General features: G+C 28.9%; 5 protein-coding genes across 5 annotated transcripts; all 5 read left to right on the top strand.

Annotated features, from left to right (window-relative positions):
- Positions 1 to 204: 204 nt before the first annotated feature.
- GO595_006104 (Alpha amylase, catalytic domain containing protein) lies at positions 205 to 1,824 on the top strand (the record flags this gene model as incomplete). Its single annotated transcript, XM_067919421.1, has 1 exon — positions 205 to 1,824. One exon carries the CDS (start codon positions 205 to 207, stop codon positions 1,822 to 1,824), a length of 1,620 nt encoding a protein of 539 aa, XP_067773700.1.
- Positions 1,825 to 2,906: 1,082 nt separating this feature from the next.
- GO595_006103 (cysteine protease) lies at positions 2,907 to 3,233 on the top strand (the record flags this gene model as incomplete). The annotated part of the gene is made up of 1 exon (XM_067919420.1): positions 2,907 to 3,233. One exon carries the CDS (start codon positions 2,907 to 2,909, stop codon positions 3,231 to 3,233), a length of 327 nt encoding a protein of 108 aa, XP_067773699.1.
- A 663-nt stretch (positions 3,234 to 3,896) lies between these two features.
- GO595_006102 (cysteine protease) lies at positions 3,897 to 4,565 on the top strand (the record flags this gene model as incomplete). Its single annotated transcript, XM_067919418.1, has 1 exon — positions 3,897 to 4,565. The coding sequence occupies one exon, from the start codon at positions 3,897 to 3,899 to the stop codon at positions 4,563 to 4,565; it is 669 nt and encodes a 222-aa protein (XP_067773698.1).
- Positions 4,566 to 10,619: 6,054 nt separating this feature from the next.
- On the top strand, positions 10,620 to 11,234 carry GO595_006101 (small GTP-binding protein; the record flags this gene model as incomplete). Its single annotated transcript, XM_067919417.1, has 1 exon — positions 10,620 to 11,234. The coding sequence occupies one exon, from the start codon at positions 10,620 to 10,622 to the stop codon at positions 11,232 to 11,234; it is 615 nt and encodes a 204-aa protein (XP_067773697.1).
- Positions 11,235 to 12,432: 1,198 nt separating this feature from the next.
- Positions 12,433 to 14,718, top strand: GO595_006100 (Clan SB, family S8, subtilisin-like serine peptidase; the record flags this gene model as incomplete). The annotated part of the gene is made up of 1 exon (XM_067919416.1): positions 12,433 to 14,718. One exon carries the CDS (start codon positions 12,433 to 12,435, stop codon positions 14,716 to 14,718), a length of 2,286 nt encoding a protein of 761 aa, XP_067773696.1.

Raw genomic sequence — 14,718 nt, 5'->3', positions numbered from 1 at the left:
TTAATAAAATTTTTGAAACAAAAAATCATCCACAACAAGCGAAAATGGAACGTTTATTTGAAAGCTTTGAAATTGTGAGTTAATTTGAATTTTGAATTGTGATGCACCTGCTTTTGCTTAAAATAACCGCTCATTTTGAGAAGCTACCTCCTTCTTCTCATTTTGAATGTAAACACTTCACACCCTATCTGATTTCATTTTTTAATGGAGGAAATACAAAACGAGCCTCTTCTTAGTTCAAAGGATATTGAATCCCAAAAAGAAGTCAAACCAAAGAGAAGGTATTATTGGATTGCTGCTTTATGCGTTGGAATTGGTTTAGTTGTTGGCACAACAATAGGCTTTATCTCATTCCACAAAACAACTTCTACAGCACAAACAACAATAGGTACAACTACAGTTGGAACAGCATCAAATGGATTAAACACTGATTTCAACTCACTTACAATTTATCAAATTATGGTCTCATCATTCCAAGGTGATGGATCATCATGTTATTGCACAGGCTATGGTCCAAGTAGTCATAGAGGTAATCTCAAAGGTATCATTAATGCTCTTGATTACATCAAAGGTCTTAATGTCAACGCAATTTGGCTTACACCAGTATTTGATTCAACAGGTGGTACTGGTGGTTCATTACTTCAATCAACAGGTTACTTTGCAACTGATTATTTCAATGTCGACCCAAAATTTGGTTCTAATGATGATCTTCGTAATCTTATCAGAGGCTGTCATGACCGTGGAATGTATATCTTTTTAGATGGTGTTTTCGGTCATCATGGAGGTAATGTCAAAGGATCACCAAGTGGTAAATATCCTCAAGGAGGCAGTAATCCAGTTTCATATCCAGGAAGCTTAGACTTTTATAAAGAAGTCGCAACATATTGGATCCGTGAATATGAAATTGATGGTTGGCGTCTTGATCAATGTTATCAAGTTTATCAAAACGGTCATAACTATTGGCATGAAATTCGTGAAGCAGTTCAAAGTGTCTGCAATGAACGTAAGAACCAAGGCAAACAATGGGGTACACTTGGTTATATGGTTGGTGAACATTGGAGTGGTGCTAGCGAAATCCAATCACAAACATATTCACAAGATGGTCTTAAATCTGCATTTGATTTCCCATCACGTTATAACCTTGTTCAAGTTATAGCACAAGAAGAAAGTGGTGCTGGTGGCTATGGTGTTGGTACACTTACAAATGTATTCAAAACACCAAGTGAAAAAGGATATTCATCAGATGTTTATCCAAATCTTTTCATTACAAACCATGATGTTTGGAGATTTGGTAACTTAATCCGTAACAAATATGGTTATGATAGAAGCAATCCTTCATATTGGAAGCGTTATAAGATCGCATTAGGTTGTTTAGCTGCTTACACTGGTCCAATTACGATTTATTATGGCGATGAAGTTGGTGACATCGCTGACTGCTGGCAATCTTATGGTTGTGGTGGTAATACAGCAGGTGATAATGTTGCACGTACTGATGGACACATCTCAGGATTTAATAATAATGAACAAGACTTACATGATTATACTGCAAAGATAATGAACATTCGTCAAAATTATCCAGCAATGTGGAGAGGCTCTAATAGCGTTTCAACTAAAGATGGAGCACTTATTAATGTTAAATGGGATTCTCAAACACAAACAAAAATTGTCTTTGTTGTTAATACAGGTACAATGCCAACAACTATTTATGTTAATTGTGGTGGTTCCTCCTTCAAAGATCTTATCTCAGGTCAACAATACAGTGGAAATGGCGGATTCAACTTGAATTGTGATGCCCTTACATGCTATATATTCGAAGCTAAGTAAAAACCCAAATATTTTAAATTATTATTTTATTTTAGATTATTTCAATTGAAATCTTATAATATTTTTTAAGAATAAATTAAATTATGGGGTTATTATCAAAAATTTTCACAAATTCAATCTTTTGGATATCTTTATAACATAGTAAATAAAGTGAATGAAACAAATTCTATGAATAAAATCAAATTTTTTATTGAAAAACGAAAAAAAAAAGTTTAAATAAATTAAGAAAAATAAATTCACGAATAGTTAATAAAATTTAAACAAATCAAAGATATAATGTTTGTACAAAAATAAAAATTTAATAATTTAAATTTTTTTTTATAGATTTAATGAAATATAATTTCATATTAATGTAAAAATAAATTAAAAAGGAAGCAGCACCATACGTTCCCAGGAAGTCTCCCAGCCTAGTACTGATATGGCCCGCGATTGCTTAATTTCCAGGTTCGAAATGGAGCTGGATGTATCCAATCGGGTATGGCCGCTTCAATAAAATATTTGAATATCCATCCTTAAACATTTCTTAATTTATTATTTAATTTGAATTTAATTAAAACGTTTTTGCAAAATTAAAAATTTCGTTCTTCTTTGGCACTTTCGAAATAAACCATACAAAAAGTCGTACGATAAAGATATTTTAATAACTAATTGATCGGTCATTTAATTTAAGAAAATTTCAATTGATAAATGTTTTAATTTATTTTAAATGAACAATTAAGAGTTTAATTCATTTTTTATTATGTTTGGTTATTTTACTGATCCATTTTATGATCCATTCGTGGAATATAGACCAATAAGAGTTTATCATCCATTTAATGCGATGAACAGATACTTTAATAATCTTGAACGTCGTTTAAATTCTTTATTTGCAGATACATTTGATGAAGAATTTAATAATATGATTGAACAAGATAAACCTAAAGAACAAAAAGAAGAAAAACCTAAAGAAGAAGAAAAACCTAAAGAAGAAGAACTTAAGAAAGAAATAAAAGAAACACAACAAAAGATTGTTAAAAAGCCTGAAAATTATAGACCACAAAATTATTATAGAACTTATTCATCACAAAGATACTTTAATGGTAATGAAAAAATTCGAAGAAATTCGTGAACAAACTAATGATGGAGAAAAGACTTATATTTCTAAAATTAAAAGAATTGGTAATCGTTGGGTTCAAGTCGATGAAGTTGTAGATAAAGAAGGCAAGAAAACAACTAAAGAAACATGGCATAATGTAGGTGAAGATGAAATTGATGCATTTGAAAATGAATGGTCTTTAAGACGTGGTATTGAAACTATTGGTAGTAAAAATGAAGAAAAACCTGCAATTAAATCAGAAAATACAGAGAAAAAGGAAGAACCTAAAGAAGAAACTAAGGAAGAACCTAAAGAAACAAAAGAACAACAATAAAATTATTAAATAAACATGTAAATTAAATAAATTTTATATTTATTTTATTAAACAACTTAATAATCATTAATAATCATTAATAATCATTAATAATCATTAACAATCATTAATAATCATTAATAATCATGTTAAAATATTTAAAAATATAATATTATAAAAATTAAAGTAATTTTATTAATTACTTATATAAATTTTTAAATAATTTTATTAATAATAAATAAAATAAAACATTTATATTTAATAATTTCTATAAAAAATATAATTTCATATTAATGTAAAAATAAATTAAAAAGGAAGCAGCACCATACGTTCCCAGGAAGTCTCCCAGCCTAGTACTGATATGGCCCGCGATTGCTTAATTTCCAGGTTCGAAATGGAGCTGGATGTATCCAATCGGGTATGGCCGCTTCAATAAAATATTTGAATATCCATCCTTAAACATTTCTTAATTTATTATTTAATTTGAATTTAATTAAAACGTTTTTTGCAAAATTAAAAATTTCTGTTCTTCTTTGGCACTTTCGAAATAAACCATACAAAAAGTCGTACGATAAAGATATTTTAATAACTAATTGATCGGTCATTTAATTTAAGAAAATTTCAATTGATAAATGTTTTAATTTATTTTAAATGAACAATTAAGAGTTTAATTCATTTTTTATTATGTTTGGTTATTTTACTGATCCATTTTATGATCCATTCGTGGAATATAGACCAATAAGAGTTTATCATCCATTTAATGCGATGAACAGATACTTTAATAATCTTGAACGTCGTTTAAATTCTTTATTTGCAGATACATTTGATGAAGAATTTAATAATATGATTGAACAAGATAAACCTAAAGAACAAAAAAGAGAAAAACGTAAAGAAGAGGGAAAACCTAAAGAAGAAGAACTTAAGAAAGAAATAAAAGAAACACAACAAAAGATTGTTAAAAAGCCTGAAAATTATAGACCACAAAATTATTATAGAACTTATTCATCACAAAGATACTTTAATGGTAATGAAAAATTCGAAGAAATTCGTGAACAAACTAATGATGGAGAAAAGACTTATATTTCTAAAATTAAAAGAATTGGTAATCGTTGGGTTCAAGTCGATGAAGTTGTAGATAAAGAAGGTAAGAAAACAACTAAAGAAACATGGCATAATGTAGGTGAAGATGAAATTGATGCATTTGAAAATGAATGGTCTTTAAGACGTGGTATTGAAGAAAAAAAAAAAAAAAATGAAGAAAAACCTGCAATTAAATCAGAAAATACAGAGAAAAAGGAAGAACCTAAAGAAGAAACTAAGGAAGAACCCAAAGAAACAAAAGAACAACAATAAAAATATTAAAATAAACATGTAAATTAAATAAATTTTTTATTCTTTTTTATTAAACAATTTAATAATCATTAATAATCATTAATAATCATTAATAATCATTAATAATCATTAATAATCATTAATAATCATGTTAATATAATTAAAAATATAATATTATTAAAATTAAAGTAATTTTATTAATTATTTATATAAATTTTTTAAATAATTTTATTAATAATAAATAAATAAATAAAACATTTATATTTAATAATTTCTTTAAAAAATATAATTTCATATTAATGTAAAAATAAATTAAAAAGGAAGCAGCACCATACGTTCCCAGGAAGTCTCCCAGCCTAGTACTGATATGGCCCGCGATTGCTTAATTTCCAGGTTCGAAATGGAGCTGGATGTATCCAATCGGGTATGGCCGCTTCAATAAAATATTTTGAATATCCATCCTTAAACATTTCTTAATTTATTATTTAATTTGAATTTAATTAAAACGTTTTTGCAAAATTAAAAATTTCGTTCTTCTTTGGCACTTTCGAAATAAACCATACAAAAAGTCGTACGATAAAGATATTTTAATAACTAATTGATCGGTCATTTAATTTAAGAAAATTTCAATTGATAAATGTTTTAATTTATTTTAAATGAACAATTAAGAGTTTAATTCATTTTTTATTATGTTTGGTTATTTTACTGATCCATTTTATGATCCATTCGTGGAATATAGACCAATAAGAGTTTATCATCCATTTAATGCGATGAACAGATACTTTAATAATCTTGAACGTCGTTTAAATTCTTTATTTGCAGATACATTTGATGAAGAATTTAATAATATGATTGAACAAGATAAACCTAAAGAACAAAAAAGAAGAAAAACCTAAAGAAGAAGAAAAACCTAAAGAAGAAGAACTTAAGAAAGAAATAAAAGAAACACAACAAAAGATTGTTAAAAAGAGATGAAATTGATGCATTTGAAAATGAATGGTCTTTAAGACGTGGTATTGAAACTATTGGTAGTAAAAATGAAGAAAAACCTGCAATTAAATCAGAAAATACAGAGAAAAAAGGAAGAACCTAAAGAAGAAACTAAGGAAGAACCCAAAGAAACAAAAGAACAACAATAAAAATATTAAAATAAACATGTAAATTAAATAAATTTTTTATTCTTTTTTATTAAACAATTTAATAATCATTAATAATCATTAATAATCATTAATAATCATTAATAATCATTAATAATCATTAATAATCATGTTAATATAATTAAAAATATAATATTATTAAAATTAAAGTAATTTTATTAATTACTTATATAAATTTTTAAATAATTTTATTAATAATAAATAAAATAAAACATTTATATTTAATAATTTCTATAAAAAATATAATTTCATATTAATGTAAAAATAAATTAAAAAGGAAGCAGCACCATACGTTCCCAGGAAGTCTCCCAGCCTAGTACTGATATGGCCCGCGATTGCTTAATTTCCAGGTTCGAAATGGAGCTGGATGTATCCAATCGGGTATGGCCGCTTCAATAAAATATTTGAATATCCATCCTTAAACATTTCTTAATTTATTATTTAATTTGAATTTAATTAAAACGTTTTTGCAAAATTAAAAATTTCGTTCTTCTTTGGCACTTTCGAAATAAACCATACAAAAAGTCGACGGCGGTTAAAAGTGACACCTTTCAATTTTTATAATATCCAACCATATAGCTATTCAATTTTTTTTAAAATTTCGAATTTTTTATCAAATTTATTTTAAATATATTTAAGGTATGTTTTAATCAATATATTAAAATATTACATCTCATATAAATTTTTGAATTGCTTTCCAATAAATTAAATTTAATTTTTGAAAATTGACTAATAATAAATCATTTATGATTAATAATAATTAAGGATTTATAAATACATCATAAATCAATGTGCCTATGAAAAGGCTTTATTATCTTCGGATTGTGTGCTATCATCTCCTAAAAGAACAAAATGTGGAATCTTGATCTCTTTATTTGGAATTCTTTGGTTTAGCATTATAAGATCCCTTGCTGAAAAATATATGCCGAGGCGCCACCTTCACGGCTTTTCCACCTCAATCTTTTGTGCTGTCACCACCACTACGCGCCACAACTGCTCCATCTGCATATAATGGTTTCGATTTATCATAACATGATGTGCTTTTGGGAGGACATGAAAGAGATCATTAAGCTGACGGAGCTTACAGATGTGCCAAAGGTTAATGAAGTTGATGTAGTAGAGATAACCAGCGAGTGATTGCTACTGGACTTGCATTGGCATTTCTGCATCATGAGGCTATGTATAAGAATCCGTTTTGACTAATGACAGAGGCAAAGGCATTGCGATGGCTGAGCGGAGTATTCGTCCGCCTTAACTGATTTTGACTTCAAATGGAGTTAAGTTGTGGAAAGAATAACAAAAGCGAAGTAATTTAATATTTATGCAAATAAAAAATTAATTACCCTTACATCCAAAGAGATAAACATCAGATAATTCACAAAATGCATTTGCTGGCGATGTCCATACATTTCTTATATTTTGCAACATATGTGATAATTAATTTAACGAGCATCGAAAGATTCATTAAATCATGCGAAAAAGAGTATGTGATTGATTATATACAATTTAAATGCTGTTTAACTAAATACACTTTCCACTTTTTAATATGTTTGCATTTACACCAATAAACGGATTATGTAGAACGTTAATTTCAACAACACGTTCACCATCAATGAAAATTAAGTATCCATCACATTACGTAAATGACTTTAGTGATTACACAGTTAACATGGCCAATGAAATTCTTTCTTTACAACCAAATCAAATTTTTCAAGAGCTTATTAAATTATCATCAAACATACAAGAAAAATCAATGATTTTTTGCATTCTCAGAATCCTCCTTGAACGACCATTAAATGAATTATCTGTTTCAATAATTGGGTGGTATATATTAAATTCATTAATTCCTTTACCAACACAATTTTTATTTTTATCGACAGTTACAAAACTTTTACCATCACAAGAAGGTGTTAAATTTTGTTTAATATTAGCACATTCCATTCTTCCAGAACTACATAATTATCAATCGTTTTGTCGTTCCATATTAAAAATACCCAATCTTCAATACCTAGATTCAGATGTATATTTTTCACTTAAGATCAATCCACAAATCCCTTTTTATACATCTTCATATAAATATTTTTATATTATTCCAACGCAACGAAAATCATTTCCACCACACTCAATCATTAATATATATCCCATTCGACACATTGATATCCAAGAAGTAAGTCTTAGTCAAAACATTTATTCATCTCTTGAAGAAGCCAATAAAATGGAAGGTGTTAAACAATTTAATTACATAGTACAAATATTTTTATCATTTAATCCGCCATTAGCATTAAAAGTTAATCCATTTTTTTTAGAAATTTTATGTTTATATATTAATTCCTTGTTTAAACAAGCGAAAGAAAAACAATGGGAATCATATAATATGCATTCACAATTCGAAAAAATGGGACTTTGGCTTTCAGCACTTACTTTAAAGAACGAAATCTTACCTCCATTATCATTAATATCGATACATAAAATTTTAAAGGATTCGATTATTAATGGTACTATTGTTGAATCGTTATTATTCCTTTCGAACTTTTTAGGTTATATTCCGAGATCTTTTAATGTGCCAAATCCTTATATTGTTTCATTATATGAAATAATTGCTTCTTTAAAATATGATGATTCTTTAAGAACAGATATAAAAGAAAGCATAAAAATATTCGAAAATAAATTAAAAATTGATTTGTCATTATTTTATAAAAGAACATTTTATATCCCTTTAAATTCAACTTCACGTTTTTCCCAATTCGTTGAAGTGGAAAATGGAATACAAATGTTTCGTAACCCGAAATTTATTGAGCAAAAAGATATTTTGGAATTAAACTCTAAAAACTCGTCTTTAATAAATTATTTTTATTATGAACCGGATATATCAGTTTTGCCATTTGATATCTCAATAGCTTTAAATAATGTCGAAATTGCTGATAAAATTTATTTCGAAAATCATCCAACAAACATTAGAACAGTACAACAAGAAGATGATTTTGATGAATCAATAATTAGGGCTATAATTTCTCTTTCTTTATCAAACTCAGATGTTATTTCTTTAAATTTTTCAAACTTATTCCTAAGAATTATGAAAAATAACCAATATAACATCGATATAATACAATTTTTTAGGAACACTTTTCCAAATAAACGTTTCCTAGCGGTTTGTTTGAAACTCAAGAACTTTTTGAATCTCGAGGATTTGAATGCTTTATTCTCAGAATTATTAACGAATCCTTTCACATCAGAATTTTCGAAAACAAAAATTTTACCGTTAATGCCTATGTTACTTGAATATAACTCGACAAGTTTTACAAGTACTAAAATCTTGTTAAACATAAAAGAAACACCAAAAATTAAGGAATTACCATATCCAGAACAAAGTCATATTCCTTTACTAAGATCATTTTTAAGTTATTGTGTTACAGATAATGATCGCTCAGACTTTACAGATAAAATGAAAGAGCCAACAGTCTCTTCTATTCGCTCCTTGATATTATTTGCATTACATTCGACACGAAAAACTAGTTCACCAATTCAAGGCAATAAAATTGATTATTCAGTTGTTGATTATTTATGTTCATCATTTTCTAAATGTTCAGGTAAAGTATTATTAGAATCAGTCACTACTAAAGCAATTCAATCCATAGCTAAAGAAGCAATTACTTTATGTCCATTAGCATTATTTAGATTAATTTATGGTTTATTAAGTTCATTATTTTTTCAAAACGAAGATAAACTCATTAAATTTATATCTTTTTTCGAGCCGAAACATTTTCCATCATTTTCATGTTGTTGGATCCAATTAATGATGCATAAATCGATTATTCCTAAGTTTATTAAGTTAAATCAATATAAAACAAATCAGTTTTGTATTAATTTTTTGGTTATATGTTTCTCATTATGTAAAGAAATGCCGTATGTCTTCTATAAGAGTGTCACTCGAATTTTATATCGGATTTCAATTAACGCACCACTATTCTTTATTTCGTTTTATGTTTTGTTGCTTGAACAACTTCCTTTAAATTTCATACAATTTAGAAATATAATTTTATCAAGCGAATATCAAAATAATGAAAATAATATTCCTTCGTTTGGTTTCGATATTGAAAAGCCATTAAAAATGTTCGGAATTGATATAATCGTTGATGATATATTATTAGAAAAAAATGAGAAAAATGAAAATGATTTCATAAATATAGCTGAGGTTTTAAAGAAATGTTTTGTTTCGAATAATAAAAGAATTCCACGAATTTTTTGGTGTTTAGTTTTATATGTTTTTTCAAACGATGAAAAAAATAATGGAAAAACATTTTTCTTATATCTTTTTAATAAATTAGATTTCGATATATCGAAAATTTTAATGATTGCGATTATAGATCAATTAAGAAATCAAAACTTGTTCACTACAATGACTAAAAATTTGTTGATTCACTTGTTCGAATTTGGAGATGATTTAATGAAAGAATTAATTTTGACGGAATTGTTTAGAAGAATTTTATGTTCAACTCCACCTCCAATGCCATTAAAGTCTGTGTATTCACAGATAGATGAAAAGTTTAATGATGAAATACAAAAATTATTTGGTAATGATAAAGAATGTAATGTTTTATATAATAAAATTAAAAGATTTATCAATGAAACAAAAAAAGCGGAAGTACAAAAATAAAATATATGTTTATTGTTGAATAAAATGTAAGTATTTTGTAAAATTGTTCTTGAAGTTATGTTTTAAAATTTGGAATAGTTATTATTTTTTCTTCCTTCATATGTAAGTCTTCGTAAAATTGTCTTTTAGTCACTTTTTTATAATGCAATGAAAAATCGGCGCACCCAATTTTCGTGTAGTTAATTTGGGAGGTGCTGCTGTTGAAAAGCGTTTAATATAACCGTTGTTTTACATTGAAATTTTGTGTTCAAAAATTCATTTGCAATGTCAGGCAAAACTAAAGACTTTAAGGTTGTGCTCCTTGGACCTTATCACGTAGGAAAAACATCCATAATTGAAAGATATTGTAACAACGTTTTTATAGCAAAGACAAAACAAACTGTTGGTGCAGGATTTTTCACAAAAACATTAACAATAGATTCGTCAGAAGTAACTCTCATGATTTGGGACACTGCAGGTGATGAACGCTTTAAGGCTATTACACCTTCTCTTCTTCATGGAGCAAATTGCATGATGCTTGTATTTGATTTATCATCATCTCAATCATTTACTGGTGTTGAAGACTACTTAAATCTGTTTCTTAACAGTTATTCTCCTACCAATAACGAAATGCCAGTTATTCTTGTCGGAAATAAAATGGATCTACCTCAAGATCAAATAGAAGTACCTCAAGAAAGCATTGATTCATGGCTTTCTGATCATCACGTTGAAATGTATCAGGCTGTCTCAGCTCTTTCAGGACAAAATATTGATCATGCATTTGACCAACTTATCAAATATTTGCTCAAGAATGAGGTTAAAACCGAAGAACACATTACATTTGAAATTAAGCCAGCTGAACCTGTTGAAAAGACCGAAGAAGAAAAAAAGTGTTGCTAAACAACTAGTGGATTTTTTGATAAAATTAGGTTTCATAGTATTTTTTCAGTTAAATATTATAGTTTATGTGTAATTTTAAAAAATTGATTAATTTTAATTTTCAATATTCTTATGTATATGCATAAGTTAATATGAAAATGTTTAGTTTTATAGCTACAAACAAAATTAGGAAACAAATTCGATCAAATAAAGTACAAAAAATTTATTAATCGTTTATAATTTCTTAGTAACATTCTGTCTCTCTTTCAAGGGGACTCGAATAGGTGTTTTTGCTAGCGTAGGTGCTTTGGTTTTCTCAATGTTCCGTGTTGTGGTTTGTTTAGTTGATGAAGGAGCAGCCATTTTACTTCTTCTTGAGGTTGTTTTTGTTTCATGTACTGGTGGATGCTGATTGCTGTGATGAATTTGAACAGATTTTGCATTTGCTCTTCTTGAATTATAAACAGGAATTCTTGTTGGCTTTCTAGATTTTATATTAACATTTTTATTATTATCATTTTTATCACTTTTGTTGCTTACAGGTGGCTGCTGTGTCTTAAGAGTTGAAGAAAGATCAAATTCTTTTTTAAATTTTGCAAGATTATTTTCTTGAATGTCGAACCAATCATCTAAATTTTCGACTTCTTCTTTTTCAAAATCAAACCAGTGAGGAGCATTAAATTCCCAATCTATTTCTTGAGTACCAAAAAGATCATCCATAAACTGCTTGATTTTTCTAAATTTTAAACGTATACTAAACCAAACTTAAATTTCAATGCACTGAATTCTATACAGGATCGATTCCTTTAATATTAATCTAACATTGATTATTTATTCATATTTGAGGGCAACAATTATTTCTGAGAATCAAAGGTAATGATGTTCAAATATCAAATTAGATAATTTCTTAATAAAACAAGAAAATGTATACACACTGAAAATAGTTAAAAATGTAATATATAAGTCTTGGTATATGATCAATGATGGATGTTTTAAGTAAAATCCATTTTTTTTGACTTTTTTTATTAAATTTTGCTTAACGTTCTTCATTTTTTTTGGGTTACATGTGAAGTGTTGTTTTCAGGGGTTAAACATGTTGTTTTTTTGTTTTCAGAGCCACTTTCCAAATGATCGCATGTGCACATATTTGTAAACCATTCAAGCAACTCAAAACGATCAAACGATGACTCTCTTTGAAAATTGATCACAATTAAACCATATGCTCCTCTTCATTGTTTTCGGGATTTCCTTTGATCCCCAGGACCCCCAGTTCTCAAATGATTTTGTCCTTTCAAATAAGGGTACTTATGGATCTTCTTCCGGCGAAGACATTAACATAAAACCAGTTTGGGATGAAGGATTAAACGGAAACAGTATTACTATTGGTGTTATTGGTAATGGATGTGCAAATTCAAATACTGATCTCAATGGCAGACAATTATCAACATTACATTATAATCTTGATGATGGAACTACAAATGTTTCACCAGATAATGATGACAATCAAAAAAGCCGCACCACTTCACTTCTTGGTCATGTTGTAGGTGAGTCAAATGATTATTGCTCACTTGGTGTAGCATATCAATCCTCTTATTATTGTCTTAAAACCAAAAAGACATCAGAAGATGTAATTAGAGCGGCTCTTAAACGCGAAAATACCTCCACTCATGTCAAGTATTTTTCAGTTCCAAATGAATGCGCCAATGGTAAATGTGATCCTCCAACCTCATCATCTCTTGAAACTGACATTCATAATTGTAAAAGTATCATTGTAGCACCAGCAGGCGGAGATAGCAAAATTGGTGGTGATACCAATTTCTATGTTTTAACTCGTGCACCTGAAACCATTACAGTCTCTGATACTACGCCAAGTGGATCTCGTTCATATTGGAGCAATCGTGGCACATCCATTGTTGTCAATGCTCCATCTGGTGGATCATCATATCTTTTTGGTAACACAATTAATCTTCCATCTCCGCCATCTCTTAGTGTAGATACAACTGGTTGTTCCACGCATGATAATCTTAATGGTGTTGGTGCTTCTTATGTTGCCGGACTTGTTTCTCTTTTACTTAGTGTTAATTCACAACTTACATATAGAGATATTCAAAGTATTTTTGCACTTTCATCAACAATTAATGATCCAAAACATGAGTCATGGATCAACAATAGTGCGCGCTATTACTATAGTGACGTTTATGGTTTTGGACGTATTAATTCCGAACTCGCGGTTAAAGCAGCACGCTCATTGACACTTTTATCAGAACAAAAACAAGTTTCAATTGAAATACCAAAAATTGACCTCAGTAACGGTCGCCACGGTGAAATTGAGTCCTCTGCTGACATAACCGCCGAGACCGTTAAGTTCATTGAATATGTTGAAATCGAGTTAAATTATAATGAACTTCATTCACTTTATTTAAGTGTTAAATCACCATCAGGCACCGTTCTTAAAGTTATACTACCATCAGAAGTCAAAGAAACAAACAACAACAAAGTCAAATATACAATTCGTGGATTTTATGGTGAAACGTCCAAAGGTAAATGGACAGTTATCGCGCATCGTGCAGGTTATGGTAGTACAACGACCATTGATAACATCAAGATTAATGTTTATGGGTTAAGTTCAAATCCAACATTACCACAAATCGAACGTAAGTTTGGATCTGACTCAACCAAAGACTTAACGAAAGAGCCCGAAATTGTATTATCTACAAACGCCATTAAATGCGACACTAACTTTACAGTCAAAATCAATGGAAACAAAGACAGCTATGACTTATTCCTCAAGAAAGATGGGAAGCGTTATCAATTAGGCTCTGACCTTATTAAAGGCGTTGAGCACACACTTCAAATCCCATGTTTCTTTAAGAATGACCAATATCAAATCTACGCAGAGAACAGAAAAGAATCTGTTTCTGGGTCAGCAAACATTACGTATGAGAATGTTAATAGCGATGATTATATATCATCTCCACAACCATACACAAGTATTAACATTGAAAACGAAAGTGTATCGTTTGATATGAAAGTTGTTATGCATATGAACTTAGGATCTGATAGTTATCTTCATAATGCATTTGTTGGCTTATATGATTTAGGAAATAATAAAATCGTTGGCCAAAAACAAATAACATTATCGAATCAAATGAATGTCAAATTTGATAATATTAAGAATATAATTTCACAAGGAATTTTGTACCTAATTCCAAACGAGATAACAGATAAAATCGGATGCGAAACTTTGGTTCAACCAGTCTTCATTAAGAAGGCTTCTGACCCGGAACAAATGTTATTCACAGTCCCATTGACTGGCGCTTGCACGCTGCCAAGAGATGTGAACTATGAAGAGTTCACCACCCCAAGCAAGACAACAAGAATCATCTGGATCGCTTGTCTCTCAGTCGCATTGGCGCTGGTGGCAGTGCTGTTGGTGTTCTTATACTGTAGACAAAAGAAGAAGAGAACTGAAAACTTTATACAGTTCGAACCTTTGCCAAATTAA

The sequence above is a fragment of the Histomonas meleagridis genome (assembly GCF_020186115.1).
Source record: "Histomonas meleagridis strain 2922-C6/04-10x chromosome Unknown contig_40, whole genome shotgun sequence".
NCBI lineage: Eukaryota > Parabasalia > Tritrichomonadida > Dientamoebidae > Histomonas > Histomonas meleagridis.
Note: the sequence above shows the minus strand (reverse complement) of the source record. Positions and strands in the feature narration are given on the sequence as shown.